The 18,751-nt window shown below is 34.8% G+C and overlaps 1 protein-coding gene across 1 annotated transcript; it reads left to right on the forward strand.

The window, feature by feature from the left end:
* Nucleotides 1-5,512: 5,512 nt before the first annotated feature.
* Nucleotides 5,513-9,442, forward strand: LOC115950332 (B3 domain-containing transcription factor VRN1-like). Its single transcript, XM_031067543.1, has 7 exons — nucleotides 5,513-5,626; nucleotides 6,544-6,931; nucleotides 7,042-7,128; nucleotides 7,483-7,622; nucleotides 7,821-8,100; nucleotides 8,361-8,500; nucleotides 8,923-9,442. Exons 1-7 carry the CDS (start codon nucleotides 5,513-5,515, stop codon nucleotides 9,166-9,168), a joined length of 1,395 nt encoding a protein of 464 aa, XP_030923403.1. The 3' UTR covers nucleotides 9,169-9,442.
* Nucleotides 9,443-18,751: the final 9,309 nt, after the last annotated feature.

The following is an 18,751-nucleotide window of genomic DNA, read 5'->3' on the forward strand; positions in this document are numbered from 1 at the left end:
GTATACTTGTAGGGAGGGATGTTATTCAAAGGGGGGCTAGATGGAGAGTTGGTGATGGAAAAAAAATCAGAATTTGGCAAGATCATTGGCTGCCAAGAAAACACCCTCCACAAGTACTATCCTTTCCCTTGACAAATTTTGAGAATTCTAAAGTGGATATCCTTATCGACTCAAGTAGGAAGATGTGGAATGAAGAGATGCTATACGGATTGTTAAATACAGAGGAAGCAGAGATAATCAAGACCATTCCTTTAAGTAGTGAAGCTTCAGAGGATATTCTATTCTGGCCTTACTCAAGCAATGGCCAATATAGTTGCAAGACCGGATACAAAATTTTAAAAATGGAAGACGAGCTGTCTGCTGAACCACAAGTATCCACAAATGACGAGAAGCAGCTGTGGAATGGAGTTTGGTCATTGCGAGTTCCTCCCAAGGTGAAAACACTGCTATGGCGTGCATGCCGTGAAGCTATGCCGACGAAGAATGCACTATTCCGTCGAACCATCTCAACGGATTCTCTATGTGTCAGATGCCACGCCCATACTGAAGACTCACTGCACGCCCTGTGGTCCTGCCCAGAACTAGATTCGGTGTGGTCAGATATGGAGCTATGGAATTTCCGGATTTCTGTGCAGTTCGTGACTTTCAAAGAGCTGCTGTCGTGGTTAATTACAAACAACCATCAAACAGAGGTCTTTGCTGTAACGGCTTGGACAATCTGGAACCAATGGAATCGGGTTCGTCTCAACCAACCAGCAGACTCACTTCACCAAATTCCTCACATCTCGAAGTCTTGGTTAGCTGAATACCATACTCGGCAACTGCCTATGGTTACTCTAGTGCAGCAGAATCGTAGTACCAGAATTCATTGGAAGCCACCACCATCAGAGCTTTTCAAAATTAATTTCGATGGTGCCGTCTTCCCACATGATAAAAAGTCTGGCATTGGAGTCGTTATAAGACATCACCAAGGATCTATGATTGCTTCATGCTCAAAACCGGTACGCCAGGAGTTATGCAGTGAGGATATTGAGGCAACAACTGTAGCATGGGCTCTGTTATTTGCTTTGGAAGTGGGGGTGAAACGGGCAGTACTAGAAGGTGACTCTTTGTCTGTTATCAAAGGGTTAATGGAGGAAGAAAGGCTGCTAATACCAATGGGATTGCTCATTGAGGAGGCCAAATAGTTATCTCAACATTTTGAAGAATTACATTACTCTCATGTTAAGAGGGATTGTAACGTTTTAGCTCATAATCTGGCTAGACATGTCGCTGGCATTCCAGATTTGTTAGTTTGGATGGAGGATATTCCTTCACATTTTCATGATGTACTTCAAGCCGATTTATTAGGCTTATCTGAATAAAAGTATTTTACGTGGTTTCCTTAAAAAAAAAGGGGAGTAATGGCCACTACTTCAAAGTTTAAGGAGCCTCCAAGCATTTTCCCCTTTTTTTTTTGGACCCACAGTTTTTTTATTTTTTTTATTTTATACAAGAATTTTTACTTTAGCCTAATCTAAGTGTATATGTGTGTGAAACTTTCTCTTAAAGACTTGAACCCCGGCCCTTACCCCCACACCCCACAATCACTTATACTTGTGGAGTGACCACCGCACCAAGTGTGCGAGGTGGTGACTAGGGGGGTGTAGAAAACCCACTAATCCACCAAACTTGACTCGACCTAACCCAACCCGCCGGGTTGGGTCAGTTTTTAGGGCTTGATGGGTTGGGTTGGGTTACAAAATTTTTTTTATAGTTGGTCGGGTTGGGTTTGGGTCATAAAATTACAAACCCGCCAAACTCGACCCGACCCGACCCGACCCACCCATATTTAATATATGAGATGGGTTCAAGTTACACCTGGTGTAACTCCTTAAGAGTTACACCTTTTTTGTACCGTAGATTTCTAATAGATCGAACGGTTGAAAAAGTAGCATTAAATGATTAAGGATTTCCACCTTATTTACTTAATTAATAACAGATTTTCTCTATCTTCATTTATTATTTTCCATAGACCTCCTTAAGTGTTGTTTAACTGTGCCCCTTTCTTCCTTTAAAAAAAAAAAAAAAAAATTCTACTACCAAGTCACACCAACCTCTTTCTTCTTCTTCCCGCTCAGGATGGAATTAGGCCAAATCTATTTCAATTAGCAGAATATTGTAGGCATTATACATAATACGCATTTCATTTATAATTAGAAGGCGTTGTGATGAAAATATCCCTTGCCTGTAACTCTTGAATCAAGGAGTATATATATGGTTCAAATATTTCTTAACCACAAAAACGAATTCAACACGGTGACAGTAAAACAGGCCAAATTTATCATGTTAGATGTTAACTACCTGAATCAAGCAAGCCCATTCATTACCAATCTGATTATTACATGCTTTTCATAACTGTATGAACATCAATCCGACAATTTTTTCAATTAACCAAATGGATACTTCTTTGTAGATTCTGGTCATCATTTATTTTCAACATTATAATAAAACATATATATATATATATATATGTTCACTTCTTTATTTTATTTTGTGATCTCATATCCACCCTATCTTCAATAGATTTGAGTTTTGTCATGTGTTTTTGGTATAATGTGTTGAAACTGGAAACCACAAGGCTCTTGCTCATTTTGTGAATTGTTTAGGGGTAGTTCTGGTAGACTAAGTGTACTTATAAAATCACAAATTATAGTATATCTTTAGATCTTACTCACCGGCACCCAAGGATTTTGAGAGAAGAAAAATTTGAACTTTTTTGCCTAGATTCATATATATCCAGTTGTGGGGGGTACAAGACCAGGAGGTCCATGTCAATTTCCACATTGGGCCAAGGGCCCAGTCCAAGGAAAAGCCCTTCCTCGGCCTAGATGTAGCCGAGGACAAAGGGGGCAACCTGCCACCGGTAGTGACACTCCAGGTCATTCCACGGAACAGAAAAGTTACTAAAGCAGAAAAGGAAAACGGAGAAAATGGAAATGTCAGAGGAAAAGGCTGCCATGATTTCATTCAATGCCTTATGCCTGACATAGTCATGTTTTTCTGCCTTTACAACTACTCCCAACAACTGGAGGGGAGGGTTGATGGGGCAAATACCTACCCTAGGAGCCCATTCATGAGGAAGGAAACTACTATAAAAAGGGGGTGGAGGGAGACAGACGGGTGGGACTGAGACCCCCCAACACACCAGAGGCATAAGAAAAAGCCCCTCGGAACGTCCGAGGACCACTCCTCATTGGTAAACTCAGTCCACCTCAGCTCAATCGTGAAGAAGACCATGTTAACCATTGTCCATACACTAAAACCTAGCTCTTTGGCCCGCTCTCTACAAATTCATTATACCGGACTCACTAGTCCAAGGTCCCATGCATCTTGGGCTTGGGCTAAAAAATGTGATCCTACACCAGTAATTTTTGGAAGAAAGAGACACAATTAAAGACCCAATGAAGTTTATGGAAAGTAATGAATGAGGATAGAGAAAATCTGTTATTAATTAAGTAAATAAGGTGGAAATCCTTAATCATTTAATGCTACTTTTTCAACCGTTGGATCTATTAGAAATCTACGGTACAAAAAAGTTATAACTTTTAAGGAGTTACACCAGGTGTAACTTGAACCCATCTCATAATATTATATAATTAATAAATTTTTTAAAATAACTAGCTCTTCGTATCTTATATAAAAGCCAATTAGTTCACACAAACTCTAGTAAATTACTATTGTTGTTTAATCATTAGTGTTGTTTGCCTTTAAGGAATTACATTGATACTAATCTTTGAGTTTTTTTTAATATATTAATATTTATATATTTTTTTTGCTCAATTTGATAATAATAATAATAATAAATTTGTCAAATCCATGGGTTCAACCCGACCCATGTGGGTTGGGTTGGACTTATGTGATGGGTTGGGTTGGGTTGGGTTGGGTTGAATTTTTTTTGACCCACCATGGTGGGTTGGGTTAAAAAATCCCCTTAACCCGACCCAACCTGACCCATGCACACCCCTAGTGGTGACCCATAGTTTTTAGAGTTTAAACATCAGAAACTGTTATTTAAACAATTATACCAAACATGCCCTAAATGTTGATGGATAGAAACTGCTGCCAAAACATCTCATTATTTTTACAAACCAAAATTATTTACATGTGAGGAACTCATATACTAAAACAAGTATTGTTTAATCTTGTTGTTGTGGGTTTTTTTATTTTTTTTTCCTTTAAAAAAAAAAAAAATCTTTGAAGAAAACACTGATTCTCTTATGGAATCAACTTTGTACTTTTCTTATATAATGAATCTAAATTTGTGAAACATAGAGAGAGCAAGAGAGACTTGGAGAAAACCAAATAGAAACTGTAGCCTCTAAATGAGTATAGAAGAGTAATATTTTGCTATTGTGTACTTCAATGTGTGATCAAGATTGTGAAATCATAGAACTAGTTATCCCAATGACTTTTCTCCTATTCAAACCTTTGAGGATGTGCCTTGGAGTCGGTTAGAGGTTCTAGTTTTTGACACAAATAGTTCGTTTGTGGAAAGGTCTAGTACGAGAATTTTAGAGTTCTAAAGTTTGTAGGGTTGAGAGTTGCAATAGTGAGTTTATCTACTATGTTATAGAGTCTAGGTAAAAAAAGTTTTGTTCTAAACTCATTCTCATAGATATGGTGGATAGTCTTAGTTGTGGTACGTTACTCATGTAGTGATTTTTCTTTTGGAGATGTTCTCCATCAAATTTTCACTCGCCTTAATTGTGGCATTTTATTGCTTCAATTACAGATTTGATAAATTGTTATGTTTGTGGTTTATATTATTAGAATTGTGATCATATAATTGGTTTCATCAACATTAATCAATAAATCCACTACACAATCAACTATGGGCTCTAAACTAAACTTTCCAATTACCATAAACATCAATTCCCAATTGATTCTAGGGTAGGTTCAAATTTAAACCTAACTTTTATTGATGGATAAAAAAATAATATAAGTGGTTGGTTCAAATTAGAACCAATAATAACTTTATCATCTATAATTTATTATAAAAATATTATAAACTTAACTCTCCTCCTTTAAGTGCCAATTTGTGATTATATTATATGATTTACATTTGAGTCAACCAACTTAAAGTACAAAAAAATAGAGATGTTTATCCCACATTGATTGTGTTGTTTATTGTCTACTGTTTATAACCTCCAATCTACAACTACAAATGTTAGAAATATTTTCTCGAAAATTGAAAAACTTGTCAATACCTTTTCAATTCTCAAAATTTTTGTTTACAAAATCTATACTTCAATTATATAATGTATTATAAACCGATTTATACTTCAATGTTATTATTTTGGTACTTGTGTTAAAGTAAACCCAGTAGTTCGGGAAGATTGACTTTTTCCCAAAATTCGCCCCCTATGTCTGTCCTATTAGGGTTGACGCAGCTTCAGACGCTATTAAAAGACAAACAAATTAACACGACCCCACTTCGAAAACAAAAAATAAAATAAAATACTAAAAAACAATGGTGAGGCCTCGCAGACAGAGACAGAGACAGAGACAGAGAGAGCCCTCTTTCTCGGAAGACAACCCTGAGTTCTTCAAAGTTTTCCTCCCAAATACTTGCTCTCATGAAATAGTACTCTCTCTCTTTCTCGATATTGTTCCCATAATGCTTACTCTATTTTACTTAAAATATTTCGTTGAAGCATCTGTTTTTATTGTTCCTATTTCATCATTGATCATTATATCAGCCATCATTGTATGTATTTGTACAAAACAGTAGCAGGTTTTGGTGGGGTAAAATGTTATGGGAGCATTGTATGTATTTGTGCAAAGTATTAAGATCTTATGAGAGCATTGAAGTCCTTAGTCTCCCTTTCCCTCCACCCATATTTGCATACAAGCTTATTATATAACATGGTGAGAACTGTCTAAAGGAAAATTCTGAGACCCATTAGAACTTTTAAAATTCGGCAAAAAAAAAATTAAAAAGAGCTTTTGATTTTTATTAATTTTTTATACGGAAGTTTTGGTTTTGATTTTTTATTTCTCTGGCAAGTGCTACTCATCCATAATATTAACATGTTTGTTTGGAATAGTTTTATTATTATTTTTTTCTGAAAAACTTATTTGTTGAAAGTTGTCTAGTATAGTTGTACTTGGAAAAAGAAATGAGAAGATTTTAGAAAACTGTATATAAACAAATAAATCAATGAAAAAAAAAATGCTAATCCAAAGGCACGTCAAGAATTTTGTGACAAAAAAATAATACTGAAACTCACAGTACTTTTGATATTTCTTTTTACAAGTTTTGAATTTGATCAGCCATAGATTCCATTTGGGTATAATTGATTTTTTTCTAGAACGTAGACAGGTCATTGCTCTTCTCGTTTAGGCTATATTTATCCTAATACACTACATGCGTTCAAGGAAAAATGTTAAGTATTACACCATGATTCACCAGATAGGAATGAAATATCATTGCACTATGCAGTGTTTTGAAGACAAGACCGCTTGATATCTGATGAAAACTCAATCTATTTCATATTGCAGTCTATACCTCAAGCTTTTATCAAGCACTTCAACGGAACTATACCAAAGAGGGCCATTCTTAAAGATCAGACTGGAAAGTCTTGGCATGTGGGACTGGAACAAACTAACAGGCGCGTGTGTTTTAAGAATGGATGGCAATGTTTTGCAAGTGATCATTCTCTGGAATTTGGGGATTTCCTAATTTTTAAATTCAGTAGAAGTTCTTTGTTTGAAGTTAAGATATTCAGTAAAACTGGATGCAAGAAGGAAGAAGCTGCACCTATTGGTAAGTCTATTCCATTTGTGAATTTGGAAGAAGATTCTGAAACAGGGCTGACTTGTAGCAGACCCACCCGTATTGGCAAGCGAAAGCGTTCAGAAGTTGGCCTCAAGAAAATTGAAGCAGGCGGTTAGTGTTATGTTAGCACATATTATTCTCAACTAATTGCCTTTCTTCCATTTTTGGTTTTGAATCATTTGAATGGGTGTTAATACATTTATAAAGTTGATTGCTTATAGGTTCAACTGAAGCTAGTCGGCATAAATTGAAAAGAACTGCTGGAACAAATCTTACAAAGGCTCCACACTTTGATAGAATGTACTATGGTGAGTTATTTATTTATTTTTATTTTTTAATTTGCAGTCCAGACTCTAGATATATTTTGGTTCTGGGCTACATTGTGATTTTGATATATGGAGAGGAGAGTTGAGAATGCCCAAATGTGATAATAGCTTTTGAGAGTGAGGAATATGATGGACTACATAGTGGAAACAACCAGATGTGTATGGAATATTGTTTTAACTTCTGGGTATGTTATTTTGATATTTGAAGGAGGAGTTGAGAAGGCCATTGAGATTTTGGTTGTAGATCTTTAGATTAAATATAGTGAGTGTTAGTTTTATTTGTATAATTTTATAGGAGACAAATTGGTGTAACGGTTGATACTATTTGGTTGAAAGCTAAGGTTGCTCAGGAGACGCAAAACTTGACAGCTAATGGAGGATCTAGAGCTCTTGAGACTGCTAGTGCTTTTAAATCAGGAAATCCTTTTTTCATGGTTATCATACAACCATCATATGTTTTTGGCAGATGTAATTTGGTAAGCTTTCAGCTGAAAATATTCGAGTTTTGACCATTTGAACTCTTTTCACTTCAATTTGCATAGATTAGTTAGAGCACACCATGTTGCAGAGATGCTTCCTTTACAGATCCTAATCCGTAGAATTCCCTTTACCCATCTTTGTATTATACATTTCTTCTCTTATTCGTTTTTTATTTTATCTTTCTTGGGGAGCAGCATATACCACACACATTTGCCAAGAAATATCTTGAAGAGAAGTGTCTTGATGTTTTCCTTCGGGTTCCTGAAGGGATTACTTGGCCTGTTAAGTACATTTTCAGGAAAGTTGGTAGACATCTAATAGCCGAACTCACTAGTGGTTGGAGAGCATTCTCACGAGACAATAAATTGGAAGTATGTGATGTTTGCATCTTTGAGTTTATTAAAGGAATTGATGTTTCATTTATAGTTAACATCTTCCGAGTGGCTGAAGATGCAAATTGCTGCCTGTCTCCAGGTGAGAAATATTTTAAGTGATTGAAGTCAATGCCTTATAATTGGTTTGCATTTCTGCATGTATTTTATTATTTTTCCGTGGTCAGCTCATGGGAGAGCCAAAGGAGTTGAATCAAAGAGAAGCTTAAATTAAAATTGAGCTAATTTTGGGAGGAATTGTGTGAGTTTTATGGGAAGCAAAACATTGCAAGCCTTTGAGAACAGAGTTCTCATGATGCCAGAAAATAGTGTAATTACTTATTTTTGGTTTATTCAATGCAGGCAAGCCGAAACAGTTGATACGTGAAGATTGCACATCTTCACGTGCTTCTTTAGCCCTTGAAGCTGCCAGGAATTTCATCTCGGAGAATCCTTTCATTAAGGTCCTTATAACCTCAGCTCGTCTGAAGTGTGCACATATGGTAGGGTCATTAACAACATTTGCGTAAAGCTATGTTTTTAAATGTACATACAGTAAATTACCCCCCTATTTGTCTCTATCAATGATTTACTTACTATGGAAAAGAATGAAAATTAGTTTTTCCAAGAGAATATGCATGAGTATTGACCTCAAGCTGTTGTTGGTTAGATGGATTGCAAGCTCGTTAAGGCTAAATCACTATCACCTTAGGTAGAGAAAAGTTACAGAATATTATGAGAGTATCATAAACAATAGAATGTAGTGTCATTATGAACAATAGAATCAAATCATTTGCATACCTATGACTGTCCTGCACTGCAATGAACATAAAATATAATATTGTTGCCTCAAAACTGTTTTTTTCTTTTTTTATTTACAAATGTGGTTTCTTTACTGATTATTTTAAGTATCTTTTTTACACAGAATTTGCCTAGTGGCTTTATCAAGAAGTGTAAAAAAGGAACTACACGCACTGTGATGCTCCAAGTTGCAAATCAATCGTGGCCCGTGAAGTTGCTAGTTTATCCACGGGCATCATATAAGCTCTCTGCTGGTTGGTCTGCATTTATGAAGGAGAATACTTTGAAAGAAGGAGATGTTTGCATCTTTGAGCTGATTAAGAGGGATGACGTAGTGTTAAAAGTCAACATTTTTAGAGGTCTCAATTAAGAGATTGTTAACATTTCATTTTAATGTATCAATTAGGGAGCTTGTTTATTTTGTTACTAATATGTTTAGGCTTTCTTTTCTATTTCAAATGTCAAATTGCAATCTTCACGAAGGGAATCACTGCATCGATCTTTTGCTCAGGGAAGGAAACACTTCTAGAGATCCTTTTGGATTTCATTCTTATCCTCCTTCCTACATTTTGTATCAGCTTTTAGCTGCTTGGGGTAACCCTGCAATTTGTAATCGTTAGTTTCTTTAATAAAGTTCATCTTCCAAAAAAAGAATCAAATTGTATTCGCTCCAGCTATCAAAGACAGGTAATGGGCTAAAATCCTGCATTGTTAACCGATTAGCCCACAGTAATACGGATCCAGCCAGTCTATGACCCAACCAAAAAAGCCCATAACAAATGCCTCACACGGGGAGAGGGAAGGGGGAATTAATAGGGAAAACTGCATTGCCCTCTCTATTATTACACTCATCTCTCCCTTATAGTTAGGAATAAGACACAAAGCTCCCTTAAAATCCGGAGTATTTACACTTAAAAGTAAATTAGAAAACTGGTCCTCTCTCTAAGGTATTCAGTTTTTCTCATCATAGACTGAATTTGACTGAACTGAGAGTAAAATGGTGAAGAGAGAAAAACTAATCCTACAGAGAATTATTATTTTTTACTGGATCTCAAGAGAATTGCATCAATGGATCCAGGTAAGTCTTATGACTATTTTATTGTGTGTTTATATAAGTATGAAATACATGATAGTTCTAGATCCTGAAGTTAAAGTAGCCTCCCTAGATGACTAAAAAAAATTTCTTGAATTTGCTATTTTACTCTCTACTTAAATTGTTGTCCACACATTCTTTAATAAGAAATTCCAGTTTTTTTTTTTTTTTTTTTAATAACCTTTGTTTTTGTGATTTTTTAAACATATTTTGTCATTCAAGAAAGGTTAATGTAAAAATTATGCATTTTAAAGGAGGTGAGTGGTTTATTCTAAACTAGAGGGGAGGTGAGTATAATAACAGAAAACCACATGGGTGGTTAGTGTGATTTTCTTGAATTAATAACTATGAATAAGAACAAAAGGCCATCAAAGGTAGAAGTAGGGGAGCACATGAGTAGGACGGCGTGGCTGCTTCGTTGAGCCGCGCCAAGGAATCGAGAGCTCCAAGTGGGCCATTTTTGATAAGCAGAACTGGCGATGCGGGATGAACTGGACGAAGGAGGGTTTTTTAAACTAAATTTGATCTTGTTGAGTTGAGAAATTTCTAACCCAAACCAATCACATGTATACCCAACCCACATGAGTTGAGATGAGTTTAAATGTTTCCTATTTTGTGTTAAAAAAAAAAAAAAAAAAAAAAAAAAAAAAAAAACACAACCTAGATTAAATTATGACACTAAACCAAAAAAAAAAAAAGAGTCTCATTTAGTTTTAATTAGTGATATAGGCATGTCTATTTTTTTTTTTTAAATTTATATATTTATTATATGATTTCTCAAATTTATTGTTATATTTATTTATTTTTATTTAACTTTGCAATTTGATCGATGACCCATTAGTTTAATTGATTATCTGCCTCTTAGACTGAGTTAGCTTTCAACCATGTTTAATAACTATGCAAGAAACCCCATAAAGTTTTGAATGTAACACTTGACCCCTATGATATTGTCTTAAAGTTAGGGAAAAAAGGATTTGAACTTTAGGCGTCATTGTACCCCCCCCCCCCCCCCCCCGCCCCAAAAAAAGCAAGCTAGTATATTAAATTCTCGTCCTGATAGCCCCCCCCCCCCCCCCTCTCTCCCACCCTCTCCAAATTAAAAAAAAAAAAAAAAACTGGTATACGATTAATACGAATCAATCTGAAATAATCACTGACAAACTCTTATACAAAAAAAAAAAATAATAATAATAACTGACAAACTAAAAACTACAAAATAAAAAATAAATATGGACTGAAAACCTAAATTACAAGTCTCAAATTTTTACCCTAACCTCACTCTTTCTCCACTCAACCTCATCAAGCATCAACGCCTCCTCCATCATTACTGCTGCAGCGCTGTTGATGTTCTTTTCCTCAGATCAGATCCGGACTGTTGCTGCTGTTGCTCCTCAACTCCTCAAATCCTTGATCACAGTCACACACAGTAAATCTAAGAAATTTCTCTCCTTTCTCAAGTTCATATTTTTTGTTTTTTTTGTCTTTGCTATATTGCTCTACGCCATTGCCTTAGCCGGTTAGCCCTTTTGCTCTGCATTTTTTATGAACTGTGGTGAATGTGTTATGTGTTGACTGTTGTATTTCAGTATTTGTGAGTTGTGGCTTTTCATGGACTGGTCACTAGTGTGTTGTGTCATGTGTGGACCATTGGACTGTAGACCAGTTTGTGTTTGTGGCTTTGTATTGACTACTGTGTAATTGTTTGTGCCTTATTGTGATTGTGTGGACCGGTTTCAGTGTAACTTTTTTTTGTTTTGGTTTTATCTATAAAGAAATAAAGTGGGACCATGATAGTAGGATGTCAGTACTGAATTGTGATAGTGAATTTGTGAGAGTAGTCTTTGGTAGTCACTGTTTTGTCATTTGTGAGTACCGTGTACTGTGAAGACTAGTCTTTGGTAAGTCATAAGTGACTTTTTTGTGAGACCAATTGACCAAGTCTTTGGTTTTATCAAAATTTTTGTCTTTATCACTTTGTGTGATGTGGCTAATATTAGTAATATATATATATGTAGGGACTGGGTTCGAGCGCTCCTTCTATTGGACGAAAGGTCTCAAGCCCAACTAGCCCAATACAATAAATTTTTAGAGAATGGGTTTAAGAACTAGGTCTTAGTCCGAGCCACAATCACTAGACATAGTTAGGTGTGGGCTAAGTAACAAGGAAATGGGTTGAAGTATGGAATTTTGTCCTCGGGTGTTTCGTCCGAGGAACTTAGTATTCTTCTTCTTATTCTTTCAGTACTAGGTTATAATGGTTTTCAAGATCATGCAAACTGCCACAGTTTCCTCCTTTTTCTCTCTTCATGTTATTTTTCCGCGATTCCCCATTCTTGGAGGGTCTCTCACATTATATACTTCTCTCCAATCGATCTTGGCCATCCACCTGTTGATCGTGCAGGTCACTACTCGAGTGCTCGTCCCATCAGCCACCTTCCCAAACCCTCTGTGAGTTGCGGCAACCAAGGCCGCACTGTTCAAGGGAGCATTTCCTCATTAATGTGGCCAGAACGTTAGTTGGGTGCATTCAATGCGGAGGTGACAGTTTCTCTTTGGATTGCTCCTGCACCATACGCCTATAGGTATCCTATTGCACTTATCCTTCTCATGGGGGCACTCTGGGAGGCTGCCTTTGCCGGTGTGCTGTTCTCTCCTTTTGGGATTTGGGATGCCGAGAGCAAGATCGTCCTCAGCAACATTTCTGGGCCATTTGGGCTTTCTTTGCCCGTTCTCGGCTATTTCTCCCTCCTTGGCACGGGCCTTGGGCCCAGTACAAAGTGGGCCGGGGTTGTCAAATTCCTTGGCCCCACAATTTATATATATATATATATATATATATATATATATGAACTTGTGAATTTTGTCTTTGTCACTTTGTGTGATGTGGCTAATATTAGTAATATATATAAACTTGTGCTTGTCTGTTTGTGATTATTTTGGTTTTAGATTTTTTTTTTTTTTTTGGTTGAGAAGTCCCTTTTTTTTAGTTGATGTATAAAACTACGAAATATGGAAATAATGAAACATTTTTTTAGTTGGTGTATAGTACTACAAAATATGTAGTATTTTGTTGAATATGAAATAGGTGTTAGTTTTTATTTTCATTAAAAAATAAAAAAAATTGTTTTAAGCTTTGGCCCCCCTAAGTTCAAATCCTGGTTCCATCCTTGAGTATTGCTGAAATTAACAATTTACAAATAAATAAAAAAGTAATAGGCGGAAGTCAATTGTTACGCTCAAAACCTTAAAAGGGATTCCCTTTTTAAATGAAACCACTAGGGCTTTAGTTTATTTTTTTTTCCTTTTTTGTTATTATGAATAATTTTTATGAGACCAAAAAAAAAAACTGCATATATTGTGAATTGGTTACTCTATAACCTTTGCAATGTATGAACTATATGAAAGATGTTATAAAAAATTTGGTTATGAATGAGGAAAACCAGTTATGAATAAATTTTTTTGGTGATCTGTGAATATTACTCTTATAAATAGGAAACACAGTTACATATCAAGGTTGAGACATTAGAGTAATCTACTACAGATCATAGTCATTCGCAGGGATACCGACACTTACAAGCGTCTGTTACCCTTGGTATTACGGTGATGGAGCACCATCCTTGAGCACCCTTTCCATATTTTGCCTTACATGCTGTATCACAAGGTTCAAGCTCGCAATCTCCTTTGAATCCTTCCAGTTTTGTGACACAGTTCCCTACTGCTTCATTTGCTTGTGTGATCATAACCAAGTTATTGTCTGTACTCAACATTCCATGAAGTACTGAGAATTTGTACAAATCTATCTTAGAAAATGTAATTTTTTTTTGGTCTAAAATTTGTAAATCAAACCCAAGCTTCTCATTTACTTTGCATAAAAATTATTTCAGAGTTCATACAACTAATAAGAGTAAAATGTTTCGAATTTATTTTCTTGGCTTGGTTCTATTTGTTTTATAGATCTCAAAATGGAATGTAACATTAAATGTTAAGTCCAAATTAGTAAGTTACTTATCTAGATAGATGATTCATTTAGAAAATTAACGAATGATGAAACATTTATCAGAATTGATGAAGAGGAAAGCTATAAATATGGCAAAAATTGAGAATCTCCTCATGATTTCTTTCTTTTTCTTGTTCTTTCTTTCTTTTGATCGGATGGAAAAGAATAAGGTGGTGGGAGATTGACATTATGCCTCAAAGGTATTTATAAGTGTTGAGGGGTTATGGCCAATGACCATAATGGTCTAATGTTTCAAAAAAAAAAAAAAGGGTCTAATGGCACCTCCTTGGGTTTATTCATAGGCATTCATTATGACTGTGTTTTAGTGTGAAACTATTAAATATATAATTATGGTAATTTATCAATAGGTATTTATTATGATTGTTTTTGTATATGGAAATATATATTCCATCACTTAAAAGAAAAGAGTTTGGCTTACTTCCAGTACTTTTTTAACCGGACATGTCCTTTTGTTTTAAATATACTATGATAAGTGGTAGTTGATTTTAATCTCTACCTTTATTTAGTTAGTAGATGATATGACATTTTCTTATTAAAACTGTAGGGATGAAGAGCCCAAGGGTATATATTGGGCCGTAGGCCTTACCCGAGGACGCTTAGTAGTTCGAGGACAGATAAACGATAGTGAAGACGTAAGAATCAGAACTCCACGAGCTAGCTATGACTAAGATGGTTGGGGAAGGTGGGACGAGGAGGAATGCCTCCTCGGCTGAGCAAAGCAGAGGTCAGAAATGGTGGTTTGCCATCCAGAGTAACATTTCGGGATATCCTATTGATAAGGATACACAATATGGAAGCACAGGACAAAGGGAAGCTATGAAATATCTAAGAAAAAGCTGTCACCACCGCATTAAATGCTCTGCAGCTAATTCTCTAGCCGCATTAATGTGGAAGTGATTCCTGAACAGTAATTTTCAGCCTTAATGCTACTTTCAAAGGTTTTAGGAAGGTGCTGATGGGACAATAATCAACACCAGCGACCGAATCTACACGTGGAGGGTGGAGATGAAAGAAAGAAAATAGTATAAAATAGAAAGAAGACCCTGAGGGAGGGGGGTTTGGAGAATTAAGAGAAAAACAATGTAGTAACAAGAACTGTGCCTGTAATCAAATTCAAGTGATATATATAAGAACTGATATCCTCGGATTGTGCCGATGATGATTCTCTTTAGATAAAACTAGTCTATCTTTACTTTCTTGTCATCTGGATTCATTATAATTATTACCCAACTCATTAGAGACTAGTTTCCTAACCCACTCTCTATAAATTCATTGTATTGGGTTTTTTGGGCCTAGATCCTTTTACCTTTTGGGCTTAGGAACCAAATTGTGTCCTTATAAAAACAAAATGAGATTTCAGTTAAAAAAAATACTGGAAGTAAGCCAAACCCAGAAGAAAATATAATGTGTCAAGATTTTAATCGAGGGTTTAAAGAAATTAACACTCCTTCCTTCTATTTATATTAATAAAAAATATTCTAAATTTCTTTACTAAAGTTTAGCCATGATTAGTAAAAACATAATTGATAAGTTTAGAATAAAAATGCTTAATTTATCAAGTATCAAAATACTTGCATTGGCAAATCTCTCCATAACCCGTTAAAAAAAAAAAAAAAAAGTCATACTTAATATTTTAAAATACTTAGTCAAATTTTTTTTTTTAAAAAATACACTTTAATTAAAAATTTAAAAAAATGAATTTTAATTCTGAAATGGAGGCTTATTTTGGAAACCTACCCTTAATTTAACAAAGTTTGGTTAAATGGATGGCAAGAAGGAAAAGTGTTTTTTCTCTTCAAGTTTAGGATGAAGTGTCATTTCTCCAAATCCGGGGAGTGTAATTACTCCAATATTATATATGAAATTTGATAATTATGGTAGTTATTAATAAACCTTTATCATGATTGTGTTTTTATATAGAACTATTATATATATATATATATATATTAAATTTAATAGAACTATTAAATAATCAATATGGTCATTATTAATTATTAATTAATATTTATTATGATAGTGCTTTATATAGAACTAGTATGTAACCTATGCTACCGCATGAGAATGGATATATTATTAATCATGAGTTTATTCATGTTTAAAAGGCTCAGTTAAGTCTAAATTCATAGGATTTCAATAAAGGGAAAAATAGACCTAACCGTACCCATTTTTCTTGGACTTTGGGTTGCCTCAAAGGCTTGGCCTTTCCACCTACAAACCCAGAAATAAATAAAGAAACATTAACAAAGAGTGCAGTCAAGATCTCATAGGGAATCTATACTTCAAATAAATCAATAATAAATGATATTAAAATCGAATCAATAGAAAGTCAAAGGAACCTACCCAATAATGGCTCTGGCGGTGCGACGGCAGAAGAAATAAAGTTTCACAAAAGAGGGTAGAAATAGACCTTTGCAAGAGTTCTGCTATATGTATGGAGTGTCTCGTTCTTGTCCCCTGTAGACAAATAGAAAAATAAAATAATACAATTTTACATTCCAAACAACAATCATAATTATAATAAGAAAAGGGTAATACAAATCAAATAGTTGGCGTGCAATACTCAATCCAGTTTGGAGTATTCATTAAATTAAAAAGTTAACATTGACACCCAAACTAGTAGATACGAAAATTTGAAGAAAAAAAAAAAGACACCAAAATCAAAGGAATTAAAAAACAAATGATAAAAAAAAAAACTAAATAAAATTTAGAGAATGAATTGAAGTAAGAAGAAGAAGAAGAAAAGAACATCACATAGGATGACAACCAAACCACATTTAAGCAAAGAAAATTCCTTGTTTCTTGGCAATACCTTCAATGGCTGTCAACCCTAAACTAAATGGGTTTCAAATGTCTTTGATCATGCCCTTTATTTCTTCGTCATTCAAGCTTAATCAAAACCAATAACCCAAATACCTAAATTAATAAAAATCAACCCAAAATAAAAAAACCTAAATCATATTTGATACCAATTTTTATTGTTTAAAGATACCTGTATCAATAGTGGTTCAGGTAGTATATATTGGTGGCAAGAGGCTGGGTTGAAGGTGGGAGATGGTCTAACATGGTGGTGGTCCTTAATCTCTCATTCATAGTGCCTTACGACTCTCTCCCTCCCCCTTTCTCTTGTGAAATCAGTGATTTCATTGGGTATAAAAATAGCCTCTTTGGTTTTCACGTTTGACTGCAAAATCAAGAAAAAACTTACTCATCTATACAACATGTGGAGCTAAACTATGAAAAGAATTTTCAATGCCATTAATCATCAATCATCAGCATGACAACAGTAAACCTTTACTGAAACCTTTTTTTTTTTTAATTTTTTTTTATTGCATCTAGTGGGTCTTGAACCCATGACCTCACCCTCCACTAAGAACTTATAAGGGAGGAGGTGCTAGGTTGCTAGAGAAGAATTCAAATATGCCCTTAAAGTAGTTAAAGATCATTCTTCCTTTAAGTTTCTTCATAGCAGACCTTTAGTTGAGGAGGAATCTAGAGATATCAAATCATGATAGAAAAAGTAGGGAAATAGAGCACTCACCTGTACAACATGTGGAGCTAAACTTAGAAAAGAATTTTCTACACCATAATAAACTGCAACAAATAAATGGGGAAAAAGATGTCACATTTAGGCTCAGATGCAACTGAGCCATAAACTTGAAATTATATAATGCAAATAAGAATTTTACCAGTTAGAATATATATATAACTCTTAATTCTTTTAATCGTCCAGCAAGTTTTAGCCCAATGGTAATTGCTCCATATATGCAGAGAAGGAAATGCTTGCAAATCGTTAAAGAAGCATGTAAAATAAATAGAACCTGAAAAACAATCTTAAAATAAAATTCAGAGAAGAACAAACAGATACAACATATTGCCTTACATCTCAAATAAAGTTACAATAATTGATACAAAAATATATAGAAGAAACATCAAGGAAACTTCTCACTGATTGACGCTATTTAAAACTTGGAACGAAAGTTAAGAAAATAGTTTGGAACTTCTCCACTACTGTGCCATGAATTTCAAAAGTTTTATATAGCATAGAAAGTATGTCTTCTTTTTCCTAATCACCTCACAATCTTGGACATGAGGATTAAATGGTCAAATTTCCAAACAGAAGAAAATTAAAGCTTTGTTCAAAGGCCCATCTCATAACATTAGCTGTAGAGATAGATTTGCTACCCCTCATTATCAACATCTTCTAAGAAGGAGGCACTAACTAAAATAATGAACTATTTTATGTAGCCAGAGAAGGCTATTTACCATAGCATATATCTAGAAAGTATAAATGATGAGAATGCAAATTGTCATATTTTTCTCCCTTAATGTTTAGTCTTTTATATTTATTTGGTGCCTAAATGTATTCATTATTCTTATATTTTGATTTAGGATGCAAATGGAGGCGTTAAGTGCAAAACGTAGCTAATTGGGCGATTCTAGACAACTTTGACATCGCTTCGTAATCTGGGTATAACTCTCTCATCCAAGCTTCGATTGAGATGATTCAAGATGCTATGGAACTCCAAGATAAAGATCTACAATTTTCATGTTTTGAGTTTTGAGAGATACGGGTTGCATCAAGGTCGAAATCGGGCTTGAAATTGCTGCACCTTCACTGCTGACATTCTGGAATGTTCCTTTGCTTGCAATTCTAATACGCAGATCTGATGGGGTTTATTTTCAGAAGCTTCCAGATCTGGTGCACGAAATTTCCAGCTGAAAAACACCACTTTCCTAGTTATATTAGGACTTTGTTTTATTTTTAATATTTTTCCTTAATTAGTTAAATTTGGATATTATTATTGAGAATATTTTTAGTAGATTTTGTAGGCTTGGGAAAGG

This window comes from Quercus lobata, chromosome 6, assembly GCF_001633185.2.
Source record: "Quercus lobata isolate SW786 chromosome 6, ValleyOak3.0 Primary Assembly, whole genome shotgun sequence".
In the NCBI taxonomy this organism is placed as follows: Eukaryota; Viridiplantae; Streptophyta; class Magnoliopsida; order Fagales; family Fagaceae; genus Quercus; species Quercus lobata.

Excerpts from the sequence above, each read along its gene's own strand:
- LOC115950332 (XM_031067543.1), top strand. The coding sequence starts at position 5,513 with ATGGTGAGGCCTCGCAGACAGAGACAGAGACAGAGACAGAGAGAGCCC. Across the intron at positions 5,627-6,543 it reads ATACTTGCTCTCATGAAATA|TCTATACCTCAAGCTTTTAT; the intron begins GTACTCTCTCTC and ends TTCATATTGCAG. Across the intron at positions 7,623-7,820 it reads TTTTTGGCAGATGTAATTTG|CATATACCACACACATTTGC; the intron begins GTAAGCTTTCAG and ends CTTGGGGAGCAG.